A 20857-nucleotide genomic window follows, 5' to 3' on the forward strand; every position below is an offset into this window, starting at 1 on the left:
CTTCCATTAGTTCAAATACTCTGCATTCATCCTTACAATGGCATTGATGAAGTGTGTGTTTTGAGAGGGAATGTTTAGAATTCATCTTTCTTTGCCCTTTCAGAAGTGATAATACACATAATTTAATTTTCTTGCAAATCTAACCCTGCCACAACAGCAGAAAGCTTGCAAGTCTTCCTCACCTCTTTTGCCCCTACTGCTGGCCTAAAACAAAAACTATTCACATACTCCTCAACAAAAGAAAGGCTGCAAAACCAAGCTCACTTTGCAGCTAATTTCATTTCCACAAAATTTAATTAAATACACATGCATACAATTAAAGAGCCTTTAATATGAGAAAAACAAATAGTTTTTTAAACACTATAGAAAGATGTCTTGACCTCAGCTGGATCTTTTGCAACATATGGAAGGTACATAAAGTATAAGCCAGTCTACACTAAAATACAAATAGCTAATATCTGTTGTTGCATCACAGGCCAAAGATGAAAATATAAGTAACACAATCTGCTGCAGCAGACTTCTGGTAAATGCTGTGTGTAAAAGAAAATAATTACCTATCAATTACGAAAAATAACCCATACCATCCCATGAGAACTAAAAAAATTCCACTCTTATAGCAGCACAGATAAATTCAAGCCCCTGCACAGCCACACCAGGCTAAGAACACCCAGTCTCAGGGGGACTTTTCCTTTTAAAATCCTATGGTCAAAGTCACTGCAGTGAAGGAAGTCGGGATAGTTGGTGTCCCGCTGAAACCCAAAAGTATGCCAGCAGCTGAGGCTGCGCTGCTACCTTTGGTGAAACGCCTCAGCACGGCAGACCTCTGAAGTCCTCCACTGCTATTTTAGCAATGTTTCCACCCCCATCCCCTTACACAATTCAGAACTCACTATCAGAGCTCCACGCTGAAGTCTTAACAAGTACTCCAGATCACCCCAAATACAAAAAGGAAAAAATATTTAACTTTTTTTTCAAAAGAAGAGCCAACTGTCTACAGAGGAATCATTTTTCTGCCAGCTTTCGGGAAGCGTGGGGAGTATCACGAGGATGTGAAACAGGGCACATCTACCTGTCGATCCGCAATAGCAGCGACTCTGCTCACACACCAAGGCGCTCCGGGCCTTTCCCGCCGCCCCCCTGAGGAGACCACCCGCCCGCGCGCCTTTCCCGCCCCGCCGCGCGGCCCCTCAGGAGCGCTCTGAGCCGGGGTGCGGTCGGGCGGCTCCTCGCGGGCACCGCGGCCCCTTCCAGGCTCCTCTTCCGCCACCCGAACTGGAGCGCGGCTTCAGGCCCAGGCCGGGGCGCAATCACTCGGTTTCCGTGCAGGGTTCAGTGCAGTGTTGGAAACTACAGCAACACCGCAAACCGCAGTGAGCCATCATCTGACATTTGCCGGACACCAATGGCGTAGGACAAAGAACCTTTTAGCAGGTGAACAGAGCTGCAAACCAAGCTGTCTGGAAGGCAGTCCCTCTCCACAGCCTCCCTGGACTCTGTAAAAGGTGGTGCACCTTTCCCTAGCTCTTCTCACAGCTGGATCCTCACTCTGTAATAGTTACAGTGGCATTTTTCAACCTTTTGGGAGTCCTCTCCCCTCAACCTGAAGAACAGCTTTTACAAGAAGAAAATTAACCTGTAAAAAGCAGCCCTGCTGCAAATCAGGTCAGCCAATTTGTAAATCCATGTACCATAACAGAGAACAGCTTCTGCTGTTTTCTTTCAAAGGTGGATCTGAAAAGTCCAGATTAAAGACAAAAACATTATTAAATTAGGTTTTGGTATGATTTTTTTTTTTGTCCCCAGGGGAGCTGGGGGGGGGGGAATCGTTACAAATAAAGGACCTTTGATTGGTGGGTAATATGGAACAGTTGGTGGTAGTACACCACAGTATTTACAGAACATTGCAGCAGCATTGCTTGGTGGCAAAGAGTGGAGCATCCTCATCTTACAGCTGGAAAGTCGCTGAAGTCTGTGACACACCACTGTAAATGTAAGTGTTATTAAAAATTACAAACTGCCCTGTAATGACTTTGATAACCTCCTGTGCAGCAGCTCCTGCAAAAGAAACGAAAGGAAAACAAGAAAAACAGATAAAAGGTGGTTAGCACTTTACGTTTAAAAGCCAGTAAAAGGATGTTATCTACAACTTGCTACACTGGAATTATTTCAGCAGCACCTGACACAACTCCTGGGGGGGGTGGAAATGCCTTTCAGTACTTCCCATATAGAAGAGGCTCAGACAATTCACTTCAGAAGTCAGCTTTACATATACTTTGCTGTATATACTTTCTCTCCATGTGCATACACACAGAGTACAAATGTGTGAGTTGTGACCTCGCTACATCAAATTAAGAGGTTCAATCAAAAAAACATGTACACTTGAAACTGTAAAATAAATTGTGATCTGTGTTCTCCTGTAGCATGAAATACTCTGCAATTTCTTCAGAAGTTATCTTTACATGTTTTCTAAAGCACTGCAAATACCAAGTTCACTTTATCAGAAGAATCCTACCTACATCCACTGAGTATTTAACATATAATTATCTTCAGCACCACATGAAATGAAATAAAGACGCTAAGATATATCAATTTTGAGCATGAATTTAAACATTTTGTTTTGATAATACCTGCAGGTAAGCAACCAAGTCTATTTACATTTAACAGACACTTAAATAAGTGTATTATGTTAAAGAAAAATGTGTACTCTGTTAAAGTAATAACTCCAGTAGTATTAACTCAAAGGCTTTTTCAAACATTTTATTTTTAAAGACAGTTTTAAGTTACTAGAATTGCTATACTAAGATTATTTATTTGGTTTATTTTGGTGACTTTAAACCTTCACTGTTTCCACTTTTTCTGTATATCAAAGGAGGTCACATCCTGAGAACCCAGAGGGAGCATTTTGCTGTAAAATATTATCTTGACAACAGTCTGTGATTATAACAGTTACAAAGTAATTAAAACAGTGAAGATTTGGACTCAAGCATGTACTGCAACAGGCTGGTTTGTTTCTATGTACCTTAGAAATACCATGGCATTCTTACCTCCCACAAGGGCAGCAATAGCATGTGGCTCAGCAGCTCCATAGCGACAACTGGATAGCAAAGTAACAGTTAGTATTTTGGGGTCAGTTTTACCAACAAAGTGACACTTCAGATAGAATACTTACAACTCTTGAAAATAGTCATCTTTCACCACTACAGACAGCCCATGTTCTTGCAAGAAACCAGCAAGGCATGATTTCAGTTTTCCAGTATCATCTTCTACCTGATAGTTGCAGACACCTAGAAAATAAGTTAACTGGTTCACAACAATAAGTTAACTGGTTCAACACAATTGCAATGCCATATTCAAAGTTAATGGATTTAAATGGCACCACAGTATTTTTCTGAAAAGTTTCTTAGCCAATTAATATATTAATATGAGACTAATAATAATTGGATATTCTGTTGATGTGACTCATGACAATGACAAATAACTGCACAGCTGAACCAATTCATAATCCATGCAACCCATTTCAGTAGTATCAATTCAGATACATCCTTTAAATTCCCTGACACAAAATTCTCACTTTAATTTTCACATTCTTAAAGTTACGTTAATATATAAACAAACCCTCAGCTAATAATATAGTTTATAACTAGTATTACAGTAAGCATTTGATGTTTATATTTCTTTTGATGATGTTAAGTAACTCTGGTATTTACATACCTGGGTATCTGCCATACTGCTTATAAAATCTATCTACAGCTCGCAGCATCAAGTACAGAACTATTTCACTGTCTGGGTTATCCATATGGGAAACTGAAAACAGCAAGAGAATGGATTAGCTGGTACAGACAAAACGGAAGGGGAAAAAGAAAACTATTTTAATTACTTTAAATCAAGTATTTCCCATATGCTTAAACTGTGATAGCCACAGTAAAAAGAAGTTTTAATGAAAAAAAACCCTGCAACTAAGAATCTCAGTATGTCAACTCTCAGATACATGATTTTGACTCCATAGCATAGGACAAACCATACTGTATGTATCTGACATACTGTTCTTTGAAGATACGCATGTTTCAACTCTGACAGCTGCTATAAAATTAAATAGGATAATGCTTAGTCATAATTTGGGGATTTGAAATGCATCTTTCATACATTTAACTGCAATGACTATAACTACAAAGAAGGTCTTAACTCCCTTAACATACATATAGCTCAGTAGTCTTTCTGAACACTATTACTTAAATCACATTGTGTATTAACAACTTATTCAAGGAGCTTTCACTTTAAATTATAAATATTCTAAAAGGTATGTAAGCACAAAATGTATACACTCTGCATATGCATTTTGTCCAAAATATTCAGGGAACTTATATATGCTTAATTTAAACTTTGATTAAAAGTATTTCCAGCTTTATTAGTATTATTTATTAATTTATGACGGTTAAAAAATAAAATGTAGCATTAAGTAACTAGTTTGCTAGTTCACATACTGAAAAGGTAAGCTGAGAGTGGGCAAGAGAATTATTCTCATATCTTCAGTCAGGTGAAAGCACCTTTCCAGCTCTGTCAGAAATAACTGAGGTACAGAAAAGTTTGCAGAAAGCAATGTTTTACTCATATTCTATCAAAAATAAAGTCTTTCAAAATCAAATTGAATTCAACACTCTAGACTTAAAAACCCCATACTTCTAGTTGATGCCAAGTTCTGAAACGGCATGATGAAATAAAGTTTAACATACAAGTCTTTCTGATCACAAAAGCATTTCAAGTTGAAAATTCAATTAAAAGTATGCACCAAAAAGGTGTACTTACTGATTTCATCCTTATTAAAAGTGTTTAAGCTGTATTCCTCAGCCAGAGATCTACATCGCACTACCCGGAGGAAAGCAGCATTAGTGCCTAAGCAGAGTGCAGAAAGGAGAATTTTACCCACTTGAAAGCATCACCAATTACTAGCTCTTTTTAACTCTGTATCTCTGATATGCTAAACATGAAAGGCAAACTCATGATAATTCTATTTAACACTTTTCTGTTTCTTCCAGTAGCTTGCAGTAATAAAATCTGTTAAGCTACATTTAGGTCTATGATCACAAATATGTTAGTGAAATACGTTGTGCTGATTTAGGTCTAGAATCTACACATATCTGCCACATTAATGTAACAGCTCACAAAGTGCGTAGCTCTTCTACAGCGATTCATTAGCCACAGCCAGCAACTTCACGTTTTCCCCTTCCATGCTGCAACTGAACACGGGTTCTTTTGATCTCCTGAAATCCCTACTGCTGCCTCACATACTCTCAATGAATATTCTAACAGCGCAGCTTTGAGCAAGAAAACGCTCTTCTCCAGTGTCATGGCTGTGAAACAACCTGAAGTGCAGCCACTGCCTTACCGCTCAAAAAAGATGAACAGCAAGGTTCTCAAATCCCCAGCAAATGATCTATGAACACAGGGGCAACATGCTCTTCTCTATATGCTTATAGAGAAGTTTTCCAGTTGCAAGTAGACTTAGCCAGGCTGCACTTCAGACATGTACACACACCCAGAACAGACATAACCTAAAATGCCACCAACAGGACTATTCACTGCATCACTGTTTTACCTTTTCAGACTGCCACTTTACAAGGCCCACACTCCAAAGTCAGTAACACAGAATGGGCAATAGTGATTGGGTACTAATCACAGAAAGCAGAGGATACCTGCTACCTCTTGTTTAGACCTGAAAAAGTATCATTAAAAGCTAACCTTTACAGACTCACTACTGAAAGGTGCTGAACATTCGCTACTTCAAGATGATGGATGCAAGTGCTAAGAACTTATTTGAAAAATTCAGATATTAAATTACTGATTAATAGCTACAGGATCATTCAAAATTTTCTAATTATTTTATTATTTGCATAAACACAGCAACAGAATTCAAGTATACTCACAGAGCAATTTTAATTCTCTCTCTGAAATGGATTCAGGTGCCTAAAAGAGAGCATATGTTTAATTGCAGTACATACAATGACGAGAGAATTTATGTTTTCAAAGTTACTAATATGTTTATTGTAAAATAACTAATTCTTGTAAAAAAAGGACTTTTTACATTGTAAATAATCTATCACTGTATGCTTTTTACGTGACCAAACCAAAAGTGGGAAAACAGGCCAAAAATACTAAATTTCATTACAACTTACTTAAGCCTTTTAAAGAGAATGATGTAATTTAGCCTTCTCATCTCTGTCTCCTGTGACTTATTTATCTACAGAATGTCAGGGAAAAAATATTTGTATCCTGTGTGAACAGCCACGCATTTGTAATTACCTTGCCTAGGGACTGTAGCAATTTAGCAGCATGGTTACCCACAGCCGCAATATCCTTCTTTGCTTTTTCACGGTATCTGTTAATAATAAAGAAGTCTTAATAACTCAACAGCACAATTGCACAGACAGTAAATGTAAGTCTTCTGCACAATACTGCTTCATTTTAGAGATTAAAAAAAAGGAGGAAGAAGCTGCCAAGAAAATGTGGTAATACTGTAAAAAACACTTTTAGGCCCAACTATTTGCATCATGTCCAGGATGCACAGGAATCCTAAGTTCATGTTGAGGATACCTGCGTTCAAAGATGACCTTCCTAAAATATTGATCCACACTGATGCTGTTTAGAATTCGTAGTTAATGTTCTTCCACAAAGTCTCTGCCCTTCCTGATCTACCTGGCAGTCCCTTCAAAGGGCATTCATTAGTATTTAGAATTAAGTATTGAAGAGTGGGGTTGATTGAAGAATAGGGTGGATTGAAGAATGGGGTTTATTGAAGGTTCGTAAATAAGTAACCTCAAGAACCTTGGGCTTTGCTAGCAACTATAGAGAAAATGAAAATTACTAAGATAAACTTTGCCAGAACCACCTGGTGGTTACTGATATGACAATGATCCTAAAACAAAGTGATGAAGAAATAACCACCGGGGGTCCGAAAGCCCACTACCACATCCTTGTATGCATACAGGAGGCATTGTCTAAGAAGTACGATGTAATGTATATGATCTAATGAATAGGTATGTTTAAGGACAACATAATCACAGCCTGGTTGATGCCTGAGAGAGACACGCTTGGAGGAGCTATCACCCGTGTCTCCTGGCGCCGCAATAAAGAATAACTGCTTGTCAACTTAAAACTTTGTTGGCAAGTTCCTGGAGTTTTCTCTGAATCAGTATTGAGGAAAACAGAATTTCTGCAGCCAGGTAAATATACACATTGAAGACAAAAAACAAAGGCTGTGTTTAAGCAACAGTTTGCTTTGGACAGCAGTAGCTGGGCTATGGTATCTACTACCTACAGCAAGGTCTTTACTAGATCTGTAAGTAAGGGAATTGGTCACTTGCTACACAACCTTAGGAAACAAGGATACACTGAAGACTTCTGTCCTCGTTCCAAACAGCAGACAATCTATACAGGGAGCATAGTTCCAGGCTGTCATGCTTCCCACACCCCTCCTCACCCCAGGCCCACATACATTCTTATTTCAAATACAGCAATTCACACATTTTGTGAGGTCTGAAGTCATCACCATTTATTATCACTAGTAACTATTAAAAAGAAAACGGTATACTTACACATTTTGCAATTCGATAAATTTACTGGAGTCTGCTATCATATCAGGAATACTGCCCCGGACAGGCAAGCTTCCTTGCCCCTCATTTGCCACAAATTCCTTTATAGCTCGAGCCAATATCCAGAAGGAAGGTGACTGCAAATGCGCAAGAGACAATCATGTACAGAGATGTTACTTATGATGCTTTGTCTGTATTTAAGTCCTACTGTTTACCCTTAGCTACTCATTACCTGCTCTGTGAGTTTTATGCAGCAATCATCATTAAAAATCTCTTCAATGCCTTTTGGAATCTATGAAGAATTACAAAAAAGAGAGGTTATATGTACTTCACTTCTGATTTCTTGAATTATCTCAACACTCATTATATAGGCGAACCAACTCTAAATGACTTCAGTTTCATACCAAAATTTCCTATGGATCTTACATAGTCACTGCTTTTAATATTTTAAATAGTAGCAGTGCCTGAGAAGAAGGCACATACTTCTGATCAAGATTACCACAAACAAAATCTCACCTTATTTCTACCTTTTATTGGGAAGATTTAAAAAAAAAAACAGTAGCAGCATCAGCAAAAGGTAGTACCAGTGCCAGCTGCCATCCTACTTGTTAGAGACAGAGCAGCAAAAAGGCTGGAGAAGTAAAAAGAGGCTGTAAAAGTAAGAATGTTTTGACTCCTTAACTGCTGCAGTTCAGTCTGCCACATAAATTGAAATAAACCATTAATATCCTGGGACACGGTTTGTAGTGGCCCAGGTGACAGCACTAAGCTTTACCTGCTGCTTTCTTGGGAGACTTAACATGACTGTCCAAGCAAGGATCAGCACAGTTCAAATAAAAACGGAATGTAAATTAAAAAGAACCACGTAACATGCTTTTATTCCATGTAGCTTTAGCAATTTACCATGGCTGAGAGATTACAAAAATCAGAGCACAATTCTAAACCATGAGTTACTACTTCAAGATTAATGAAGAACAATGAAGACTTCACTTTGAATGTTTCTAAGCTTGATCAGTTTAGGAAGGAATTTCATAACATGTTTCTTCAACAGGAAGGTACTGAGTTTGCTGAGTCAGACATCCCTTAAAGCCCTTCATTTCTACACAGAGTAAATACTATAGCAACCTGCTTCAACATAGCACAATTTCAACAAATGCTTTTCAAGTCTCTTTCCTAGCCACGTATTTACATCAGACATCACCCACACCAGTGACTGGTAATTCTTCACAATTGTACCAAGCACTTCACAGGTCTTTTAAGAAGTAAGCTGTAAAAGTCTACAACAGGAACACACTACTAATGGACTCTGGTTATTGACTCGTTCTATACTTGAATTCAAGCCTTCAGGAAGGAAACGTAGCTTCCCTGCATGAGAAAGAAACAGAAGAATTTCCATAAACTACAGTGCCACCTAGTCTAGGGCTGGTTTACATTATTTCAATTCTAAAAATTGCACTAATCCTGTTTTACCTAAATACAAATGTTGCAAATGGAATTCCTGCCCTATATGTGCATAGTATGTCCTGAAAAAACACAAAAGCAGTTCTATCTTATCATATGTTTGTTACCTCTGTAGTATTTAATGCTGTGTTCACATTTTTTATAGCTTCTTCAAAGTTTTCCTCATTTTCTGGGGCCCCATTTTCATTCTTTAAGATACCTTATTGAAAAAAATATAATTAAAAATACGCAATCCCCTGACTTACACCTTCTTTAGGTCTTACCAACAGAGCAGACTGGCTTTGAATGTATTTGTGGCATAACAGCTAATCAGCATAGAACTGAATTACCGATAAGATGTACTGATAAAACTACCTACATGTACATTCTGCATATGATTAATTTTTCTATGATGTTAAATAGAAGCTACTTACCGTAAAAATACCAGTTTGCGTGAGAAAAAGCTTAATAATCACTAAATTAGCATAGATGGGGGTAAAGAGGTAATTCAAGTTTCTTTCCCATCCCTACTTGTGTTTTGTGGGGTTTTTTGCTCAATTTTGGCAAACACATATGAAACCACACAGCAAGCCAGACCAAGAAGCGGACTCCACTAAAAACCTAATCTAACCAGAGGTAATTACTACAGCTAGGGTGAGTTCCCTAGTCCAACCTGGAGATGAATTCTTGGCAATTTGCACAAAGGCCAGCATTAAGAGAGCAAATACCAAACTTTCAGTTCATGTTTTTATTCTACGATCACTTAATGTATTTCTAGATCTTAAAAATGCCTCACTAATTTTAGCACCCCCAAAAGGAATTAGATTGAAGCATCTGCAAAAATTATGTCTGTTCACATACTGATTACAGTCTATTTCAATAGCTACACCATCCTTCTCTCCCTCTGAACTGGTCATTTTGAGATGCAACAATCAGCATGTCTTCTTGTCAACTGACCAATCATCTACCTGCAGCTGTTAACAATTACAGTGTCAAAAGCCATCTGCTTTCCTCTCTATCACATTTTCCATATTAAACATCAACATTTTCCACAAGATTTGCTCTTAATGCCTGCCCACCCGAATGAAAACACACTCTTGATGTTAAAAAGCAAGCAGTATGAAACACTGCCAAACTGCATTTACAAGCTAGTCTCAGATCTTAAGACCCACCTGTATAAAACAGTAATTTAGTGGATCAGTCATTTTGCATATGCCATCAGAATTTTAATAACTTAACCCTGACAGAATTTCTGATTATTTCCACATACTGCCTTACACATTTCTGCCAGTATGAGTAAGTGAATTCTAGGACATATATTTACCTTGCCGAATCAGTTGTCTGAAGGCTTCTTTTTCTTTGTAACTCTTAGGAAACTGTTCATTTTTCTAAATTTAAAAAAAAAAAAAAAAAAGAAAACCACACTAAACAGATTTTGTCTTTAAAATATCTACTTCTGGCCTCATGAGCATCCAGGCTGATGAACTCTAGAAGTCCGCCACTGTTCATATACATTCACTTGTATTTCAATTAGTAACGTTTTTTTAATGATTCCACCTTATTTTCTGTATTTGCCAAAACAACAACCTACTTTAGGAAAGACATATCTAAAGTAATAATAATAACAATAAAGATAAGACTGATGACTTATCCAATTTTGCAATATACCTCATTGAGCCATTTTGTTAGATACTTGGCTATAATCACAATCCATGGAGTGTGGCTATGGTCCTGTAATTGAACAGCAGAGAAATCTTTGTCAAGAGAAAAGATAAAAAAAAAGAAACAAATTAAAAACCTATTTGAAATGTAAACTAACATCCCTTCCACTACTCTAAAGACACAGGACATGTTCCAGGTTCAATTCAGAAATAATGTTCTCATCAAATTACTATTCCTTTACTTCAAATAAGGGTGTCTGCACCAAGCTCCCCAGTATTTTTCTTTGGAGTGGAACTTCTGCTATGCACAAATATCCACACTGCAAAGTTCGGCAGCAGTAGGTAATCATAAAAATTAAAAGGAAAAAAACCAACCAACCAAACAAAAAAGATAGGGGATTTAAGGGGAATCAATCTTAAAAAATCAAGTTGTTCAAGAACGTTCCTTACTTCCCAAGACCCCCATTTGCTTAAGATTTAAATGCAGACTGTAACACTTCAGGCACAGGCCAAAAACAGTACTTCACAAGTGATTCTACAGTTGCCTATGTTCAGGCACCAAAAAAAGTCATCTGCCAAGAGTCATTTTCACAGAATCCCTGTTCTGTCCTCAAAAACATAGTGCAAACCACATATCAACCTTTCTGTCCATATGATCCAAGTCGTAAGACTGAATGTGTTCCCTCAGCTCCGGAAACTGTTTGTCCAGTCTCAGATCTTCTAACTTATTGTCAGGATGAGATTCCACAACTGTGAAAAAAAAAATAAATTACACAACACTTCAGTTTTATGTCCAGCTTCAGAACAGAGCTATACATCAAATACAGTGCATTATCTGCTGGTTCAACTACTTGATTCTCAATATGAGTGTTTTCTGTAAGTTATGTTTTATGTCAGGATAATCTCTAATTTTACTATTTGTTGCAGTCCGTAATTTCTATACATTTCTCAAAGAATGGTCCTGGTGATGAACTGCAAACTACATAAAACTTAACAAATACTAAATACATCACAAGACAAAAAAAAAAAAAAAACAAACAAGATAAAAAACAATCAAAGGGACATTTACACATTGAAGCTTTAAACATTTTAGAAAAGTTTATCTCAGAAGATCCTCTAACCTGTATGTTCTTTAATAACAATTCTCATATAACCAACCAGCCCATAAGTCCTGCAGACCAGCAGAGGAATGTTAGAATTCCAGAGAAGTTCAGCCAAGCGCAGCAACATACTGTAAAGAAAAACATTTTTTGATTTGGGTTTTTTTCAGGACAATAATTACCTATAAAATCAACTCTTACACAGGTTAGTTAAGAAAGGTCTCCTCAGAGAACTCTAATATTATGATTCTAAACACATATAAGGTAATTTTTTATGTAAATTTACTAGGTTAGGAATATGTTTATCCATTAGCTTACTCAGATTTCACTCCACCCTCCCAAATGCTTCATATATCTAACTAAAACCTTCAATGAATTGTGAAAGAAAGAGAAGAATTAGATCCATGTGTTGCCCAAAGGTAAGTTCCAGCAGAGGCAGCTCTTATCAGAGGCTTCTGAATAGCACATAAGAAATTCATGCTATTCACTAGGGAATCACCTCTTCAGAAAGTCAAGTTGGCTCTTATTGCTATAAGAGAGAGTACTTCTAACTCCTCTGTAAGTAGGTGGAAGGAGAAAATTTATAAAGTACGAACAACGGCCACTTCCTTACAGAGCAAGTTCTAACTATTCATTTATCTAGCAGCCTCTTGCCTGTGTGGAGGCAGCTGGACTACTGAAAGAGATACATGCTCTTCTCTCCCTGAGAGCTGTCATTTTCTATTTGCACCTTCTACCAGAAGGCAGCATGCAAAAGGCCTCTCAGCATGGTTAGCCAGTTAAAGAAAAAAACACAAAAAATAAAATAACTTCTGGAATTAACAGAGACATATATATGGGACATATAATTACATTCTTGGGTAAACTGGAAAGGCTTATACAAACGATAAAATGCATTTGCAAAAATCTAAAGGTATCACAGACCCTATGATCTGTTAGGTTTTACATAAGAATACTACTTGTTATAGTAATTTCAAACCAGAAATATCTTTCACTTCAGAGGAGTACTTGACATAGGAAAATACACCTGGAGACAGCATCTAGTAGTCAGCATCTGAAGGGGATTTTAAACTGTAAAAAAGCCCATGGGAAATGCCATCATTTACTGCAACATTCCTTCACAATGGCACAGTTCTGTTTTGCATCAGTTTTCCTGCAAGAATTTGCCTACAGTTAAAACCTGCTTTTACAACTGAAGGAAAACAAACATACCTTTCTGAGAGTTGTGTTGCAACCACCAAGTTAAAACAATTGAAAAAGGAAGGGTTATTGTCTAAAAGTACTTCTGGACTCTAAAAAATAGAGAAAAAATATGCCAGGAAGAAAATAGAGAAAAAGTATGCCACTGTGAGAATTTCTGAATACATAGCAAGTCTGTTCAACAGTGAATATAAAAAGTTAAAGTTACAAAATGATGATGAAGTTACAAAATAATGTTTAAAATAAATATATTGACTTTTTGCAAATAAATTAAGATGTTCTTCCTCAAATGCTGTTTTATCATGAAGCTACTTAAACTGCAATGTTACAAAGACAATATACAGCTATTATTTCATACTTTTATCACATTGTGTAACAACGATACATGCAACTAATTTAGGAAAACAAACCTCTTCGACATAGTTTCCAGAAACATCATTATTCAATTCTTGCAAGAGCTCAGTGGCACTCTGGCCACGATTCTGTTTCACAAGAATAAAAACAATGTTTAGCCTCTTCAAATGTGATTTATCCAGTACATCAGTAATACCTATGTTACATGCTAAAAAAAAACAAAACAACTAAAAAAAAACCCCAAAATTTGTTTTTTGTACCCTGCAGTTTCTGTGATTTTTTTCCCCACATTTATGTCTCTTAGCTTCACTCTTTAAACCACAATGCTCTTCCACCTTATCCTTACAAAGACTTTCTTAACCATACCCAGTTATTTTTTCCATTCAGTCTAGCCATAACTAAATTTATCTTTTCACTTATAAGCAACTAAAAAGTAAGCATGGGGAATTTTGTCAAAAAACAAGTAGACTTTAACCTACACATACATGTTTTTAAGCACTACTCATAATACTACATTTGAGTATTTACTCAATACTTCTGTGCTTTCAATACACCTGAAGTGACATCTATTATCTCCTTACCTTACCAACATGTTTCTTTTGTAGAAAGAAACTGAAAAGGAAAAAAAGAGTTATATGTGAATTTTTATTCTGCACATCAACAACATTAAAGCTACATTTTGCAGCGCAGAACATGTTGTCAACTCATACACAACAAACCAAGCTGTTCCTTAAATCTTCTTTTCTGCTCCCCACCACTGTTATATTTTCCTAAGAAAATCTCCTTAAGAAAACTTTTTGGTACCCAAGCCACAAATCTGGCAAATAAGGCCTGCCAAACTCCTCTGAAAGCCAGAATCATACTGCAGACTTGTAAGTACTAATTTCATCATGTAATGGAATATTCTTCCATCTCATACAACCCCTGTAACCACAGATACTTTTGTAGGTATCTACCTGAGCCATAACAGAAAGTGATCTAGACTTAGTAAACAAATTATTTTTACAGGATGTCTAAAGAGCTTCTCATCCTTCCCCCTGCTGCACACACTCTCTCAAAGCTATGAAAGTCAATAAATGGCTTTCAGTCACAGTTTCACAATGGTAAACTAAAGAAGAGTAAGTTATCTTCATCACCAAAATAAAAGAGAATACATTTAGCCATGCTGAAACAAGCAAATCTTGCACTGTCACGTCTCAAGACTGCAGCGAGCATGTTTTTTAAAAATATTTTTGAGTGAAGCAAATAGACCTGTAAAGTATAAAACCAGCAACTAAAAATATATGTCAAATTCAGCAGCTAACAATAGCAAAGCAACTGTGCAGGCTTTGTATGTCACCAACATCTAAAACCACATAAGACTTGGAGAAATATAGAGGCTTTTAAAATAATTTTATAGGATTAACAAGTATAGAGATGCAACTACTTATGAAAGCCTGTTACTTTTCTACTTGTAATAGAAATCAGTAACAAACTTACTTATTTCCAACATCTTCTCCAGAGACCTGATTCCCATCGACAATTGTAAAAGAACCAATACCTTGGGGGGGGAAAAATAACTATCATTAATATTTAGGTATGATGAAGCTACTAGAGGCATTACAAAGAAGATACAGAAAAGCTATCTAGTTACCTGGTAGCACCAAGTTTTTGAGTATTTCAGTCCCTGTTGCTGTTGCATTTATCACACAAACATGCGCAGATTCTAATGCTTCTTGTCCATGGTCACCCCACAGCCTATATTGGGATGGAAACCAAAACACGATGAAATGGTTTCATTTCTGATTGTAAAGCCAACATAAAGAAATAAAAGACAACAGCCACCAATGGAGGCTAGCATACTACGTTCCATTCACTGATGACAGAAGCTAAACACAGTAACTAGAATAAGCTTTCCTTAAGAAAACTCACTGTGACAAACCTGAAGCTTTCTAAAGAGCAGCCCAATATATCAGTCATTTCATTTTCCCACTGTTACATCCTGTGAACATTCACGCCTTTTTTTTGTTTTAACATTTAACTTCTTCAAAACCAGCATGGATCAAAACATTCCTTACACAAATTGTGGCATGGAAACTGAATGCTTTCTTTTTCGTGAGTTTTACTGCAAACAATTTTTGGTTTTATATAATTTGTATTATGAGACACCGAACAGCACAAGCAGATGGAAATCAGTCTCGATGAGTTTGGCAATGTGTTGAAGACACCTATAACATAATATTCAGGCTGAAATCGGGACTTGACAGTACTCTGTCACAAACACCCCACTAATTTCATACGGACAGCAACTTTAGTCTCTTCAGCTGCAGAAAAGAAAGTTACTGAATATGCAAAAAAGCATGACCACTACCAAGACTTTCACACGTATACAAGCCTATGAGATTTACTCGGCACACCGGGCTCTCCACTGCAGCCCTTCTCCCATTTAACTTGTCTCCTTTCTGCCTTTCTCCCCTCTGACAGCACAGCCATTCACAGAGCCGCTCGGCGAACCCGAGAGGGCCCGGCCCGCCTGGGACACAGCCGCCGTCGCGGAGGCTCAGCGGCCCTGCCCGCGCAGCGGGGCGCGGCACCTCTCCTCTCAACCGGGCTCAGAAGAGGCCCGTGCTAGAACCAGCACCCAGAGCCGGCAGTAGCGGCCCGGCCTGCGGCGAGACACGGACCCCGCCACCACAGCAGCCCGCTGGCCGCCCCGTCGGCAGCCCCGCAAAGCCCGGGCAATCCGCAGCAGGTCGCGACCCATGGTACTACCTCAGCTGCCGGTCGTACCGCTGCTCCTTCATGCTGGCCTTGCCAGGCTCCGCCATTGCCGCACGCTCTTCACCGTACGCGCTGCTCATGCGCGAGAGGGACGACGCATGCGCGGAGGCGCCTGATAGCTGGCGTGCGGTGTCGCGGCGGGTCCGGGCGCTGTGGCTCCCGCGGTGCGGAGCTCGGTGCTGGCACGGATCTGGCGCCAGCACCGGTCGGGACTGGGACGGGGCGGGAGCTGCCGCTATCGTGCTGCTGCTATGTGAGACGGCGGCTTGGAAGGCGGCAGAAAGGCCCGGTGCTGAGCAGGCGGGCCCGGGGGCTGTGGGTGCGGGATGCCGTGCCCTTCAGGAGGGTGCTTCTGAAGCGTGTGCCGCTCCGAGAGTTCGTGTTCGGGTGGCGTTTCGCTTCACATCCCTGTACGCTTCACATCGCTGGTGCGGAGTTTTCAACCATTTCACAGAAGCCCTGCAGATACCTGTGCTCAGATACATCGGCTTAGATGCGTGTCGCAGATGGTGTGTGCTTCCCGTACAGGATCAATGCAGGTTGTCCTATCAAAGTGTACAAAAAAAAAACAACTAAAACAAAAAAACAGAGAAATCATGCCGTTAAAAATCACAACCAATCTCTCTAGCACAAAGTTGCAACAGCAAAGGAGAAATATGTGCATGGTTATGGTTCCAGCCTGGGAGATGATGTTCAATCATCTTTGTAATCTGCTTCTCTTTAGTATAGATTTGATTTGTTATATATAGAATAACAGAATCATAGAATAGTTAGGGTTGGAAAGGACCTTAAGATCATCCAGTTCTAACTCCTCTGCCATGGGCAGGGACACCTTACACTAAACCATGTCGCCCAAAGCTCTGTCCAGCCTGGCCTTGAATACTGCCAGGGATGGAGCATTCACGGCTTCCTTGGGCAACCCGTTCCAGTGCCTCACCACCCTCACAGTAAAGAACTTCCTTCTATTCAATCTAAACTTCCCCTGTTTAATTTTGAACCCATTACCCCTTGTCCTATCACTACAGTCCCTAATGATCCCCAGCATCCCTATAGCCCCACTTCAGATACTGGAAGGCTGCCATGAGGTCTCCACGCAGCCTTCTCTTCTCCAGGCTGAACAGCCCCAACTTTACAAAACAGTGCAATTCAGTGCAGATTGCACCGAATTGCAATCTAATTTGCAGATGACATTGTAATACAAAAAGAGCACTTCCTCTTCTGCTTTCCCATACACGATATCTTCTCCAATGTTCCTTTTTCTCATAGTAAATCCTTCCTTCTCTTGAAATCTCAGCCCCTCGTGCAATATTTGTGGGAATGTTCTGTTTACCTAAGTCAAAAGTTGTCTCATTCAGTCCTCACTATCTGCTACAATTACAGTTTCAAATGGATAAGCCATAAATTGTAAGAATTAGTATTTCAGACTTAGTTCCAGAATATAAGTCCCCATTTCTGGTGGTTTTGTGTTTGGAAAGAAAAACAAGACTATAACGTGGAAATTTCTATCATCAATCACTAAATGTAGGCAGTCACTTTTTAAATACTAAAAAAGTTATAAGAAAAACCTGGAACAATACGGCTTTTTACTGTTCCACGTTGGCAGTTCATCCTCCTGTTTGTATTTACCTTGTGCAGTATTTTTTTGTGCCATTTGTGGGTTTTTTAGATGTTATTTTAACACAAACATAAAGAAAGATGTCACCTTACTGTAACTCCCAGTTGGAAACTGCCAGCACTCATAACAGCGATGTAAGGAGAGAGACAAGCTGCCTGGATAAACAAGATACTCTTTCAAGAACCCCAGGTGTAGGCAAGCTCTGGAGTGATGAATGTTTTAACATTTAATCTGCTCCTACTTACTGTACTTCAAAGGCTCCAGAGTGAGCAGCCTGATGGTACTGATGGTGTTTCTGCCATATTTTTGTTAATAGGCAATGACAGATCAGACACACTCATATGCATTAAAGAAGGCACATGACACCTCTTTCAAATGTAAGTTGCCGTTACATACAAATGCTCATCAAAGATAATTACCAAGTTACCTAAGCAAATACACTTTGAAAGCAATTTAGCCATTCACCTTGAAACCAAACAACTATTTCTTCAGTTTGCATCTCCTAAAATGCTCTGCCCCTCTATAGTGATGCAATTACATACCAACAGCATTGTCCTCAAGAGACATCATGTCTTTGTGTGAATGCCTCTCAATGACTCCAGATCTGCATTATAGAGATAACTTACCTTAAAAATTCAAAAATCCAATTTCCTGAAACCTGCGAAGCTTATTAATACGTTCAACTTCTGTTACGCATTCCAATCTTACTTGGAGCTGTGTCACTAAAATGCTCACTTCTATACAACATTTTTAATAAAGAGAGCCCAAATTAAATCATAAAAGTATTCCATATATAGGGATGGGAGAACTGGAGCATTTGTTGTTAGTTCATATCATAACACTGTGACAGGTCCAGAAGAACCTAGGTATTTGTCCTAGGCTGCTGTTCTCTCCACTCATTATTACTGTCAAAGAGGAATTAAACTGTAATTATGAAGATGGGGGAAGACAGAATTATTCTTTAAGATGGATTGAAACACTACACTGTAATGGGTGGAATTACATCTTCCTGTGATTCACTGCCAAGCAGACACTTTCGAGGTGTAGTCAAAGCCTGTGAGAAATCTGTGGATATCGGGAGTACTTCACTTTTAGCTCAGCACTGGAGAAATCCAGCATTTAAGCACTTATCACTCTATTCTTCTCACTTCCAGAAGAACATGAATGTGATGTAATTATCCTTGATTCAAGCTAATAAAACTGAAATCAGAATTAGGTTGCTACCACAAGTGATAAATGACAGTTTGAGGACAGAATCAGTGAAAATCCTTTCTTAGAGGCAGTCACTGTCAAGAGGCGTCAGGGTTACAAAATAATGAGATACCTGTATAAGCAGACATTTTACTCTCACTTTAAGGAAAACTTAATATTTTCCTTAAAAACAAAGAAGGGTGAGTGGGTGGGGGAGTACATTAAACTGTCATGTATACACTGGCTATCATTCGTGGCTACGTGGCTAAAATTCTGTTCAAGCTATTTTTTCCCTCTCCAGTATTGTCATTCCCCCTTTTTCACTTTTCTAAATCAAACCAATCAAACATCTATTTTGTGAAGTCTACTTTCTGCCATATATTCAGCATGTTTTCCCTTGTCTTAGAGTTCTTCCTATGGTCTGCCTTAGCATATAGTATGTCATATGTAGGCATCTGTATGGTTTTGAATGTTTAGCTGAAGTGGTGTATGGTATCAAATGCATGTAGGGCCTCTTCAGTGGAACTGTGCCCTGTGAGCCAGAGCTGCGCCTCAGTTTTCAAGTTTGTCTTGAAAACAGTTGCTCAGTATTCTCTATCTTGCGTATGTTTTTTCCCAAAGTATACTTTGGGTTTTTTTCCTTACAAAATTCCTCTTCCATTTCATCTTTTCACTGGCAAGTTGATCTTTTCCCATGATCTAGAACAGCTTTCTTGACTATTTGCATCTGGCTGGCTCTGTCTACATCATGCTTCCCTGTCTACAATCACAGAGCCACACAAGAGTAAGAGCCAAAGCATCACAGCTTCTCCCAGCTCATTTGTCCTGCTGAGCAGCAAGGTAACCTGATGGCAGTACTGCTGTGCTCCTTCCTATTCCTGAGTCACCCTGAGGCGTGTGCAGACTATTTAGCCACAGGCATACCTGCAGTGTCAGTGCCTGGTGCATGTGCCAGGCCCACAGGGACCTGAGTCGATCACAGGAGTTAAACAGAAGTAAATTAAGAAGTTGACCTCAATGAGTCACTCTAGAATTATCCTGTGTACACTTTTACAGCTGTTTACATCTCTGAGTGATTTAGCTTACATTAGTAAATCTCAAAAGTTTTATAGCTGACTCCTATGGAAAGCTTCTATGGAAAAGGAAGTTAATTCTTACAATGCGGTACCACAATGTAAAAGTTGCATAAAATGCTTTCATCGATTTTTTTTTTTTCCTCCTTCTATTTCATTGATTGCATAATGGAAGGATCCTTATTTCTGTGCACTGCTGTTTTTATGAAAATCAATATGTTTATAAAACCTAACCTTAACTGGCAGCTTTTCCTCAGATCTAACAAAATCCCTACCAAGGAGATGTTTTCTTGCCACAAAGATGTCTTAAGACATTTTATAGCTACAGATTGAGTATTGCATTGTAGCCTCTTCATGGGTTTAGCAGGACGCAGGCAGCTACTGGGTCATACAGATAACTGAGGTTTCACAGATCAGCTCCTTATCCTAGAGTCTGCTGTGTTCTGTTCTCTAATGTAACCAGTTTTATTTTTGTCTTTTTGAAAAGTTTCTTTAGTTACAAAGGAAAAAAATAATTTGCAGATTTGTCCTTAATGGGTGTGATTTACCTTGTTTAAAAGTATCACAAGTAATCTTTCTGAGATGAGAATATTCTTTTCACCTAAGCACCGATTCTGAAGTTTTAATTACAAATCAGGTGGAAGCATCGTTAGTTTTTTTTGCAGCTGGAAGGAGTGTTGAAGAAAAGAGAGGCAGCGATGTTTCTCCTTGCAGAACATAAAAGCACATTACTGTGCCCTCATGCTCAGAGCAGGTTATGGCTCTTGCTCTCACGTTTTGCAGAATGGGAAAACACTACCACTTTTCCCTAAATGCCAGCTGGACAGTCTCCTTCTCTACGTCCTGAGACTTCAGTTACCTCTGTTTTACGTTGTCC

General features: G+C 38.7%; 1 protein-coding gene across 3 annotated transcripts; it reads right to left on the reverse strand.

Moving 5' to 3' along the window:
* Positions 1-1826: 1826 nt before the first annotated feature.
* Positions 1827-16214, reverse strand: NAE1 (NEDD8 activating enzyme E1 subunit 1). 3 transcript variants are annotated; one of them, XM_061458481.1, is made up of 20 exons: positions 16093-16214; positions 14975-15078; positions 14817-14881; positions 13923-13953; positions 13398-13469; positions 13000-13079; positions 11809-11918; positions 11328-11437; positions 10695-10757; positions 10351-10414; positions 9155-9246; positions 7819-7878; positions 7590-7723; positions 6298-6373; positions 5922-5961; positions 4804-4890; positions 3712-3804; positions 3170-3284; positions 3045-3094; positions 1827-2055 (listed from the first exon to the last, which is right to left on the reverse strand). In XM_061458481.1, exons 2-20 carry the CDS (start codon positions 15020-15022, stop codon positions 1946-1948), a joined length of 1500 nt encoding a protein of 499 aa, XP_061314465.1. In that variant the 5' UTR covers positions 15023-15078; positions 16093-16214; the 3' UTR covers positions 1827-1945. The 3 variants fall into 3 exon arrangements, with proteins under 3 accessions (XP_061314465.1, XP_061314463.1, XP_061314464.1); XM_061458479.1 differs by having other exon boundaries at positions 14821-14881; positions 16093-16208; XM_061458480.1 differs by lacking the exon at positions 4804-4890 and having other exon boundaries at positions 14821-14881; positions 16093-16182.
* Positions 16215-20857: the final 4643 nt, after the last annotated feature.

Source organism: Pezoporus flaviventris, unplaced genomic scaffold, assembly GCF_033815535.1.
Source record: "Pezoporus flaviventris isolate CSIRO_AGI_PZ_B2104156 unplaced genomic scaffold, CSIRO_AGI_Pfla_v1 ptg000027l, whole genome shotgun sequence".
Lineage (NCBI taxonomy): Eukaryota > Metazoa > Chordata > Aves > Psittaciformes > Psittacidae > Pezoporus > Pezoporus flaviventris.

Excerpts from the sequence above, each read along its gene's own strand:
- NAE1 (XM_061458479.1), bottom strand. The coding sequence starts at position 16,181 with ATGAGCAGCGCGTACGGTGAAGAGCGTGCGGCAATGGCGGAGCCTGGC. Across the intron at positions 13,470-13,922 it reads AAAAGAAACATGTTGGTAAG|AATCGTGGCCAGAGTGCCAC; the intron begins GTAAGGAGATAA and ends CTTGTGAAACAG. Across the intron at positions 9,247-10,350 it reads CAGACAACTGATTCGGCAAG|GTATCTTAAAGAATGAAAAT; the intron begins GTAAATATATGT and ends TTTTTCAATAAG.